The sequence below is a fragment of the Cebus imitator genome, unplaced genomic scaffold (assembly GCF_001604975.1).
Source record: "Cebus imitator isolate Cc_AM_T3 unplaced genomic scaffold, Cebus_imitator-1.0 Scaffold94, whole genome shotgun sequence".
Lineage (NCBI taxonomy): Eukaryota > Metazoa > Chordata > Mammalia > Primates > Cebidae > Cebus > Cebus imitator.
Window position 1 is genome coordinate 5,574,402 of NW_016107409.1, and position 12,222 is coordinate 5,586,623.

Here is a 12,222-nt window from a genome sequence, read left to right on the forward strand (position 1 = left end):
AACTATGGAAAGATATTTAATTTCTAATTTTCTATTTTTTTTGAAATGGACTCTCACTCTGTCACCCTGGCTGGAGTGCAATGGTGCAATCTTGGCTCACTGCAACCTCTGCCTCCTGGATTCAAGCGATCCTACTGCCTCAGCCTCCTGAGTAGCTGGGATTACAGGCGCCCACCACTACACTTGGCTGATTTTTGTATTTTTAGCAGAGATGGGGTTTCACCATGTTGGCCAGGCTGGTCTCAAACTCCTGACCTCAGGTGATCTGCCCTCCTTGGCCTCCCAAAGTGCTGGGATTATAGGCATGAGCCATCATGCCCAGCCTAATTTCTAATTGTCTTAAAAGCAAATAAAAGAAACATCAACTGACCACGATTCTGCACATTTCTTATTTCAGTATCACTACGGTAAAATAAGCTAGTCATGAAAACTGCCATTTCACTACAAGCTCACATGGTCTCCTTTTATTAACGCTGAGTATGAACATGAAACATGATCACCTGTTTAAAAGAAAAACACCTCGTTGTTCTTTGACAATTTTAAAATAAGGAACTTTGGCTTTTTATTCCTTTTATGAGTTTGTGTAGTTGACTGCTTTTTTTTTTTTTTTTTTTTTTTGTTATACAATTCTCTTTGGATCTGCATTACCTCAGCTCCTCAAAGATAACAGCAAGGTTAGAGGGCCCTCACTTAAAAAACATTTCCTAATTGTATATGTTTAAAGCTAATATTTAAGAAAAACCCTCTTAATCCTCTAACCCCTCTTCCCATTGTGAATAATCTGGTTTAATACAAGTTAAGTCCAGAAATAAATTTGTTATTTCTCCTCAAAACAAAGCAAAACGAACCAGTTAAGAAACTTTACAAGAACTACAGGTTTAAAAAATTTACTGAGAGTAATGAAAGTATTGTCACTTAATCCCTATTAACATACGGTGTTCAAGCCTTCCAGTATCAGCGCCTTTTGCTTAGTTAGCATCACTGCTAGTTGTTTCACTAGCATGCAGGCTGGGAGTCATCTCAGTCACTCTTTTCTTCTCCTTGATAGTGTCTGTACTCTGGCTTCAGCTCCCATGTGTTTTTGTGGATCCCTTTTACATTCTGAACACCAATTTCTTTTAAGATTTCCTTCAGGTACACCTAAAGCAAAAACAAAAAACCCTAATAAATGAGATTATAAAGGTAGCAAACAAAACTTAAAATAAGATGCTATGCCAAAGCATGTATGCAACTCATAAAAATTATGCTCCCAGCTACTTGGGAGGCTGAGGCAGGAGAATTACTTGAACCTGGGAGGCGGAGGTTGCAGCGAGCCGAGATGGCGCCACTGCACTCCAGCCTGGTGCCTGGAGACAGAGCGAGACTCTATCTAAAAATAATAATAATAATAATAATAATAATAATAATAATGCTCCTAAAAGCTCAGCAAGATTTATCTGTAAGGAGGCTCAATAAACTGCCCTTTGATTCTACATGTGTGATATGATCACTGCACTAAATATATGATCATTTGCATTAAAGGGGATAAAAGTCTTGAATGCCAACAACTTAAAAGCTAAAACAAACAAACACAAAAAACATTAGCTGAAATACACGAAAATATTACTGGTCCTCACTCAATGTGACACAGTACACCAAGTGTAATCTGCTCTTGAGTTCAGCGGCCTCAAGGACTCAGTTCACAGTCAGAATGAAACCAGTAGTTTCAGGAGCAGTAGCATACATTAAAAAATGACTAACATTTTTGAGAATATTCTATCAAGCAGGCATATAACAGGTATTCAGAATTCTCAGTTCTAAGGTGAGTTCTCAAATTTGTTATTAGGCCACTTATTTTTTCCTACGTAAGAAAGAGAGTTCTTATTTGTATTTACTACTATTTGTACTTTAGCCAAGCTTGTCACACAGAGAAGGGAATAAGAAGTAATAAGGTTGGGCTTGGTGGCTCACACCTGTGATCCCAGCACTTTGGGAGGCCGAGGTGGGCGGATCTCCTAAGGTCAGGAGTTCGAGACCAGCCTGGCCAACATGGTGAAACCCCGTCTCCACTACTAGGGAGGCTGAGGCAGGAGAATTGCTTGAACCCGGGAGGCAGAGGTTGCAGTCAGCCAGACCGCACTCCAGCCTGGGCAACAAGAACAAAACTCTATTTCAACAACAACAACAACAAAAAAAAAAGTGATAATAAGACATGTTCAAAAACTATCGGGGATACAGCTTTGTGTTTGACTTCTCCAAAGAAAAGAATCTGTATGATGGTGTTTTAGGTCCCTAAAAATTCAATGAACATTTACTAAATGATTAATACAGTCATGGAAATAATGGCTATGTTAAGTGTAATATGAAACTCCACCTTTGTGTGCCAATGCTCAAGGTCAAAAAGCATTCCACAATAAGCTGACCAATATAAATTACAGAATTTCCTTCTAAGAGAAGAAAGGAAAGTTATTTATTTAAAAGTGACTCTTTTGTTGTGGTGGTGGTTGCAGAATAAAGCAATCTAACAATAATTTGTGTGCATATGCTTCAAAGAACCAGTTACAGTATGATGATGACTCATCCCATTGATGAATTTTTCTTATTGATTGAAACGAGGCATTAATAAGAATAACGGCTGAGAAGCCATTATCTTGTCTGGATATTTCAGATAGTTTTCTTCTCTTCTGCAGTGATGCTAGACTACCTGTATCAGAGCCTTGTGGGAAGCTAGTTAAATAAGACACATGTTGGGTCTACTGAATCAAAGTCTTTGGGGCTAGGCCCAGGAACCTGCATTTTAACAAGTGCCTAAGTGACTCATGTGACTATATACTACATCTGGTTCAAGGTTCTTCCAGCTCTGAAACTCTAGGATCTTTGAGTCCTTAGTGTGTTCTTCATTCTCTGAGCCTCATCACTGCTGGAGATTATGTGTTACCAACATAATCTAACACCACTTTACACTGACTGATATAACGCTCTAGAGTTCATAAAGTCCTTTCAGTCCAGGGTAGATTGTCACCTAGAAACATAATAGCTGATTAGTACTAGAACTACATAGAGGTTCCTTCAGGATGGCTTAGCTCTCTGTTGGGCAGCCTTCCCATTCCATCAGCCAGCCCCAGCAGGTGGCAGCAATGAACCAAATGAGCCCTGGGTTCCCCTGAGGCTTGCCTGCCTCCCACACCTTCTACGGTTGGCTTCACTAGCAGACCTGTGTGAATGAGTAAGCATAAAGGCTTGAGACATCCAGGTAATATAAAATGCAAGTCTGCCACCTGCTATGTTAAATTACATTTAAAAAACAGGACACTATTCATAAACTATTTTCTAATTGAACAGGGTTTATAAATGGAAAATGATTAGTTAGAAACAAATGATTCTCTGTTTAGGTGCCAAGAATGACATCTTTGTAAAATTCCAAAGAATGTTTTATTATGCGACTGGCTAAGACGGTGCTACACAAACAACCATACAATTGTGGATGCACTGCAAAGGGTCAAAAATGAAAAGAGCAATCACCAGGAGCATTTTAGTAGCTCCACAGAGAAGAAGCTCTCCTGACTTCAAGTCTCATGTGCCCATTTATAATCTAGGCCCAGAAAATGAAAAGCCTAAAAAGGGTTAAACACAAAATATTAAGAAAGTCTTAAGTGTACAAATTCAGTTGCTTTCATGTCTACTCTCATTTTGGTAAACTAGTAGAATATATGGAATTATTTTTGTACAAGAAGGTGTCATTGTTTTTTCCGTGTAACAGTAAGAATGGAATGAGATAATCATGGTCTGTCAATTTTTCAAGCAACAAAATGCAATCAGGGTCACAATCTACTGTGACTAGGGGGTAGGGGACATAAACTTCCTGATTTTTAGGATGTTCTAAACTGCAATCTAAGACCTTTCTTTTTTTTTTTTTTTTGAGACAGCGTTTCGCTGTTATTGCCCAGGGGGGAGTGCAATGGCGCAATCTCAGCTCATTGCAACCTCCGCCTCCCAGGTTTCAGGGATTTTCCTGCCCCAGCCTCCCTAGTAGCTAGGATTACAGGCATGTGCCACCACACCAGGCTAATTTTTGTATTTTTAGTAGAGACGGGGTTTCACCATGTTGGCCAGGCTGGTCTCAAACTACCGACCTTAGGCAATCTGCCCACCTAGCCTCTCAAAGTGCTGGGATTACAGGCGTGAGCCAACACACCTGGCCATGACCATTCTACTGTAATCAAATAAATAAATCATCTTGGCAAGGAAGTAGGTACAAAGCATTAGCAGAGAAAGTAGTAGTGATGATAGGGAAAAACAAGAAAAAAAAAATCTCTAAAGGGAAGAAGACATGTGTCTAAAATGTTTCAATGACTTCCCCCTTTGGGCTAAACATTAAATTCCAAACACCTTCCTAGGCATCCACTCAGATCTGCCTTCTTCCTTTGGCCTCATCTTCCAACACTCCCCCTTACACATACTTCCCATTTCCGTATCTGCATGCTTCTGGGCTTTTCCATATGTTGTTTCCCTTCCTTGTAATGTTTATCTCCTTTCCTCAAATCTGAACCCCTCATTCTTTAAGACTAGGCTCAAACATTACTTTCTCAGAGATATTTTCTCTAACAGCCTTACCTTAGCTTTACATTTCACACTGCACAATCTTCCATGGTAGCTCTTACTATATTATAATCTTTTATTTATATGCCTTGCTCTTCATTTAAACCACATGCTCCTGTTACAGTGCCTGTCTGCACATCACAGAGACTCAGAGTACTTATGCAAAGTGAATAGGGTGTGCTTAAGACTAACAAGGCAGCTAAGAGGATTGCTGGGTGGTGGTGGAGGATATCACAAAGAAGGTCCATAAAAACAGACCAATCAAATTCTAGTTTATTTTTAAAACTCAAGCAGTGACTTAGTTTGAGAAACAAAAGTTTACCGACTAAACTGCTACAACCTGAATCTAAATGGCATTTATTACTAAAATCTGCATTTTAGTGCTAAAATATTGTTGGTGACAAAGCCAATTGAAGAAGAGGTTTTAAAGGTTCTACCAGGATTGAAAATTATTTGGTAATCTTATTTCTCTTTTTAACATTCCTATTCAAATATTTATTCCAGCACCTACAATGTGCCAGGTAGAATGACAGACAGTCAGTCTTCTTCCCAGAGTTCATGGTTTAAGATTAGTGCAGAGGATGGGGGCAAAGAATAAGGCATATTAGGCTAGACGTGGTGGCTTACACCTGTAATCCCAGCACTTTGGGAGGCTGAGGCAGGTGGATCACCTGAGGTCAGGAGTTTGACACCAGCTGGCCAACATGGAGAAATCTTGTCTCTACCAAAAATACAAAAATTAGCTGGGCGTGGTGGCATCCACCTGTAGTCCCAGCTATTCAGGAGGCTGAGGCAGGATAATCCATCGAACCCGGGAGGCGGAGGTTGCAGTGAGCTGAGATTGCACCACTGCATTCCAGTCTGGGCAACAGAAACAGCACAAAACTCCAACTCAAAAGAAAAAAAAAGGAAAAAGAGAAAGGCATATTAGCAGGTAATTAGAAAATACAGTTAGAGGCATGGGTACAGAGTATGACACCACTGAGAAGGGGCACCTAACACAGCCTGCATAAAGGTGTTAGGTTCTTTGAGAACAGGTATTTGATCATTTGATTTGAACAGCAATTCTGTGTACAGATCTAGAGAAAGGAGTTCCTCTCCTATTACTTACTTCTTCCAATTAAATCTTTTGTCTAACCACCTGTATTTTAAACAAAGGATTCTAGAACTGAGTAGATCATCTTTATGTCACATAGGATTGGGTACATGTCTCATTACAGACTATGTGCCATGCTGCAGCACAAGATCGGAATAAACTGGCTCAGGTTGTCCAGCAATTCTTCATCAAAAGGATGTGTGGGAGAGAATTTACAGCTACTCTGAATGCAGAGACATAAGTGACAGAACATCACAGCTTTCTTGGAAGGAAATGGCAAAGGACATACTTGACCAAAGAGGTCAAGTCATTAGGATGTTTGTTTGCATTCGTGGGTCAAGTTAAAACTATAGTGGGCAAAAAGCCAGAAATCCATGGATCAACTTCCTAATTGGCCCCCAAGACTAAGACAAACTGATGTGCAGTCATAAGGCACAGTAGCCTACTAGTGTTTTGCTCCTTTATTCTCTCCCTCCACCCCCTACCATTTCTCATATCATCTTTTCCTCTCCTGCTCCATCAAACAAATGGAGGACTCACTCTGCATTTCATCTTATCAAGCATTTCAGTGATAATAATAAATCAATCATATCTAAATTCATAGATGTTCATTAAAAACATACACCTTTGACAGGGAGCTGATCATCAACTACTAATGCTTTAAGTAAATTAACAATATTGACACCCTAAGGCTTCTAGTTACAAGATCTTCTCAAAATAGTGAGACTGAATATGCAATATGCAAATTTACACTGATGATGGCACTGATTAATGCAATCAACAAGGGGAAATGCACTATATGCTTTTTATAAAGTGATCCACAAGAAGGACATTATCGATTCTGTGATAATTTCAAAGTATCATTTCATCTTTACATGACTTTTGCGTGAACGACTGCAATTCCTTTAAGAGTTATCAACAGAATGAAAACTTACTGATGAAGATGTTAGTGACTTCAAGGCACAAAATTCTCCTGCTAATATATAAACTACAAATTAGGAAGAAACTGTGATCAAATGTGATATAGTTTGGATGTGTGGCCTCACTGAAATCTCATATTGAAATGTAATTCCCAGTGTTGGAGGTGGGGCCTAGTGAGAGGTGACTGGATCATGGGGATGGATCTCTCATGAATTAGCACCATCCCTCTGGGTACTGTCCTCTTGATAGTGAGTGAGTTCTCCTGAGGTCTGGTCAGTTAAAAGCATGTAGCATGTCTTGCCTCACTCTCTCATTCCTGCTTTTGCCATGTGATGTGCTTCCACCAATGACTGTGGGTTTCCTGTGGTCTCCCTGGAAGCTGGGCAGATGCCAGCATCATACTTCCCATACAGCTTCCAGAACCATGAGCCAATTAATCTCTTTTCCTTATAAATTACCCAGTCTTAGGTATTTGGTTATTGCAATGCAAGAATGACCTAATACAGAAAATGCAACAGATACTTTCACTCATTTAGATATAGAAAGCTGTGAAAAGGAGAGGGAAGGTGATGTTAGGAGACTTCTTTGAAACACAGACCATTTCTATATTTTTCTTCTCCTTTTCTCCTGGTCTCCTCTTCCCCACTAGATCCCCCCTCCTATCTCCCACTGTCTCCATTCCTTCCTTTAAAAACTCTAAGCAGGCCGGGCGCGGTGGCTCATGCCTATAATCCCAGCACTTTGGGAGACCGAGACGGGTGGATCACAAGGTCAAGAGATCAAGAGCATCCTGGTCAACATGGTGAAACCCTGTCTACCAAAAACACAAAAATTAGCTGGGCATGGTGGCACACGCCTGTAGTCCCAGCTACTCGGGAGGCTGAGGCAGGAGAATTGCTTGAACCCAGGAGACAGAGGTTGCAGTGAGCCGAGATTGCGCCATTGCATACCAGCCTGGGTAACAAGAGCGAAACTCCGTCTCAAAAAAAAAAAAAAAAAACAACTCTAAGCAGCACACAGACGGGGTATGAAATAAATGGTCAAGGTGCAAATCCTACTCCACCCTCCCCAGCCCTACTTCACCACTTAATCCAAATCTTGAAAAAGCAATTATTGTGTTAATATTTGTGTGTTGGTAAATTATCTCACTTTAGTAACACCTCCTCTGTCTGGCACTGACAAATGATTCACATGTTTGAATATTTCAGGTAAACAAGTTTACTTTCTTTAGGCCAAAACTTTAACTTTGTTTAAAGACATGCTTCTGGCTGGGCACGGTGGCTCACGCCTGTAATCCTAGCACTTTGGGAGACTGAGGTGGGCAGATCACCTGAGGTCGGGGGTTTGGGACCAGCCTGACCAACATGGTGAAACCCCGTCTCTACTAAAAATACAAAATTAGCCGGGTGTGGTAGCGCACACCTGTAATCCCAACTACTCAGGAGGCTGAGGCAGGAAAATTGCTTGAACCTGGAAGGCAGAGGTTGCAGTGAACGCGGTGGTGTCACTGCACTCCAGCCTGGGTAACAAGAGTGAAACTCCGCCTCAAAAAACAACAACAACAAAAAGACATGCTTCTCAAGTGTATTAGGCTGGGTGTGGTGGCTCAGGCCTATAATCCCAGCACTTTGGGAAGCCGAGGTGGGTGGATCACCTGAGGTCAGGAATTTAAGACTAGCCTGGCTAAAGTGGCAAAACCCTATCTCTACTAAAAAAAAATACAAAAAATTTTCCAGGCATGGTGGCAGGCATCTGTAATCCCAGCTACTTGGGAGCTGAGGCAGGAAAATCACTTGAACTCGGGAGGTGGAGGTTGCAGTAAGCCAAGATCAAGTGATTGCACTCCAGGATGGGTGACAAGAACGAAGACTCTCTCTCAAAAAAAAAAAAAAAAAAAGTCTAGCAGTTCTTCAGAAGGCTAAACAAAGTTACCATGTGACCCAGCAATTCCACTCCCAAGAGAAATGAAAACATATGTTCACATGAAAATTTGTACACAAATGTTCATTGCAGCCTTATTCATAATAGCCCCAAAGTAGAAACAACCCAAATGTCTAACCCAAATGTACCAATGTATAAACAAAATATGGTATATATACACTGTGATATATATTTGCAAATAAAAAGAAATGAAGTACAGTCAGTCTTCCACATTCTTGGGTTACACATCCATGGATTTAACCAATGGCAAATCAAAAATATTCTGATTCTTTCTTAATGCATCTGTACTGAACATAAACATACTTTTTTGGTCACTATTCCTTAAGCAATACAGTATAACAATTATTTACATAGCATTTACATTATATTATATAAGTAATCTAAAGATTTAAAGTATACTGGAGGATGCATGTAGGTTATGTATTTAAAAAAAAAACACCATTTTATATCCAGAATTTGATCATCCTTGGATTTCGGTATCTGTAAAAGGTCCTGGAGCCAATCTCTCATGAATACTGAGGGATGGCTGTTCTGATATGTGCCACAACATGGATAAAACATAAAAACATTATGTCTAAGTTAAAGAAGCCAGGTCTAAGAGATCACATATCCATATATGTTAATATCCAGAGAAAATCTATAGACAGAGAGTAACGTTAGTGGTTCCCTGAGAGGGAGAGGATGGAAATGGGGAAAAGACAGGAGCTGACTAGTAATGGGCATGAAGTTTCTTTTTAGGGTGATGGAAATGTTCTAAAATTGATTACGGTATTGGTTGCACAACTCTCTGAATATACTAAACTCCACTGAACTATATATTTTAAAAAATATTTTGGAGAAAGGGTCGCTCTCTGTCATCCAGGCTGGAGTACAGTGGCACGATCTGGGCTCACTGCAACCTCTGCCTCCCAAGTAGCTGGGAACTACAGGCACACACCACCATGCCCAGCTAATTATTTTATTTTTTTTGTGGAGACAGGATTTTGCCATGTTGCCCAGGCAAGTCTTAAACTCCTGGACTCAAGTGATTTGCTTGCCTTAGCCTCCCAAAGTGCTGGGATTACAGGTATGAGCCAACGTATCCAGCCTGAACTATATACTTTTAAGAAAGTATAATTTGGCCAGGCGCGGTGGCTCAGGCCCGTAATCCCAGCACTTTGGGAGGAGGCTGAGGTGGGCAGATCACGAGGTCAGGAGATTGAGACCATCCTGGCTAACATGGTGAAACCTTGTCTCTACTAAAAATACAAAAAAAAATTAGCCAGGCATGGTGGCACATGCCTGTAATCCCAGCTACTTGGGAGGCTGAGGCAGGAGAACCGCCTGAACCCAGGAGGTGGAGGTTGCAGTGAGCCAAGATCATGCCACTGCATTCCAGCCTGGGCAATAGAGTGACTCCATTTCAAAAAAAAAAAAAAAAAGAAAGAAAGAATTTATACTAAAAATAAAAGGTCTTAAACTGAGAGGAAAAAGGGAGGCCGCTTCGGCTTATAACAACAAATTAAGCTGACTATTTTTATTGTCCAGTTATCTGGGTAAAGTAACATATCCAATAAACAGTGGCTGGTTCTGCGTGTTAATCTGTAATTGAATTAGCTGTCTTGGGACACACTAAAAAGAAGAAATGACTCTGTAATGCTGCAATACAGAACTGAAGAAGGGCAGTGCTGGCACTACAAGGTCCTCTGCCAATTGGTTTATCCTCTGGTATTTGAATCCACCTGCTCAGAGAGAAATGAGAGCCTTCGAACACCGATTCAAAACCACAGAATGTTTCCTTGAACGCAGAGCCCAACACCAAGAAAATGATTTCTTTCCTGAGGTAAATTATTTCCATAGAGATGGCAAGCCTAAATAAAACCACGTCTTTCTAGCTTGTTCAGGAACTAAATAAAGACACCAGAAGCAGACAGTTAATAAGCTTAAGAGTTTATTTTACCTCTCCTTAAAATCAAGTGGGAATGGAAGGATAAAATGGAGATTTTATTGGTAAGGGGATTTTTCAGAAAATATAATTTTTGTGGCCTACTGCTTAATTAAAAATTCAATGTAAATTCTATATATAAAGAAATACGAAATTCTGTTTACTGGGTACCTATCCCAGATATTGCTCTTATCCATGTAATACCTTACATAAAATTCTGACTCAGTTGGTTATATTGCTAAATTCACCCCAAATTTCACCTCATTCAGAATGAGATAAAAAACAAACAAGGGCCAGACGCTGGCTCATGCTTGCAATCCTAGCACTTTTGGAGGCTGAATCAGGAGGACTTGAGGCCAGGATTTCGATACCACAGTAAGCAACAAATTAAGACCCTGTTTCCACAAAAAAATTTTAAAAAATAAGCCAGGTGTGGTGGGGCATGCCTGTCCTAACTACTCGAGAGGCTGAAGTGGGAGAATTGCTTGGACCCAAATTGTCGAAGTGTCAGTGAGCTATGATCATGCTAAGAGCTACAGAGCTATGAGCACTCCAGCCTGGGTGACAGAGCGAGACGCTGTCTCTTTATTATTTATTTTGAGACAGGGTCTCAATCTGTCACCCAGGCTGGAGTAGAGTGACACAATCTTGGCTTACTGCAACCTCTGCCGCCCTGGGTTCAAGCAATCCTCCCAACCTCAGTCTCCAGAGTAGTTGGAACTCCAGGTGTGCACCACCATTCCCAGGTAAGTTTTGTATTTTTTTTTGTAGAGTTGGGGTTTCACCATGTTGTCCAGGCTGGTCTTAAACTCCTGAGCTCAAGCAATCCTCTCACCTTGGCCTCCCAAAGTGCTGGGAGTACTCCCATGAACCACTATGCCTGTCCAGACCCTGTTTCTTAAAAAAAAAAAAAAAAAAAAAAAGCTGAAACAAAACCAAATAAGAAGTTAAAAGGGAAAATGTTACTGTTTCATAAGCAAGTTGGTAGATCATTAGTCCTTCTACTAGAATCGTTTTTCAAAAAGAAAGTATTAAAATTTCACAAATGTGTTTAAATTTCACCCACTTACAGTCAACATAGTTAATATTTTATTTTATATCACGTTTCATGTTCTAAAACTTTTAATTAAGGCTCTACTTTGTAAGTTAGCAAATAATTATTTCTTAAAACAGAAGGCTTAAAAGGGCTGTCATTAATTAATATGCTCTGTTGGGAAATTATCTTTTTAGTACTACCATTTAAAAATAAAAATTTGCAGTTATAAGAAAAATGAAAAGAAGAAAAAAGAAGCCAAGTGAAAAAAGGGAGAGTATATGCCTGTGCAAACATTATATAAAAACAGCAGTCATTATGTAGTAGTAAATTTGGGAATAAGCTTCAAACATTAAAAATATCTATTTTTTTTTCCTTTTGGAGTAGAAGCTCAATGAACTAAGAAAAAGCTTAAATTCTACTCTCTACGTACCTGGCTTAGGATTACTGATGATGATTCTTAATAATATAGAAATTAGAAAGCAGCCTGCCTAACAGGTGGATCACCTGAGGTCAAGAGTTTGAGACCAGCCTGGCCAACACTGCAAAACCCTGTCTCTACTGAAAATACAAATATTAGCCAGGCATGGTGGCCCACGCCTGTAGTCCCAGCTACTCAGGAGGCCAAGGCAGGAGAATTTCTTGAACCCGGGAGGCAAAGGGTACAGTGAGCTGAGATTGTGCCACTGCACTCAAGCCTGGAGACAGAGCAAGACTCTGTCGCAAAAA

The 12,222-nt window shown here is 40.2% G+C and overlaps 1 protein-coding gene across 1 annotated transcript in view; it reads right to left on the reverse strand.

The window, feature by feature from the left end:
* Nucleotides 1-436: 436 nt before the first annotated feature.
* GTF2F2 (general transcription factor IIF subunit 2) overlaps nt 437-12,222 on the reverse strand; it is a 153,512-nt gene continuing 141,726 nt past the window's right edge. Inside the window, exon 8 of the mRNA XM_017536006.2 lies at nt 437-1,140. Within this exon, the coding sequence (XP_017391495.1) occupies nt 1,021-1,140 (120 nt within the window). The 3' untranslated portion in view covers nt 437-1,020. The remainder of the gene's footprint in view (nt 1,141-12,222) is intronic.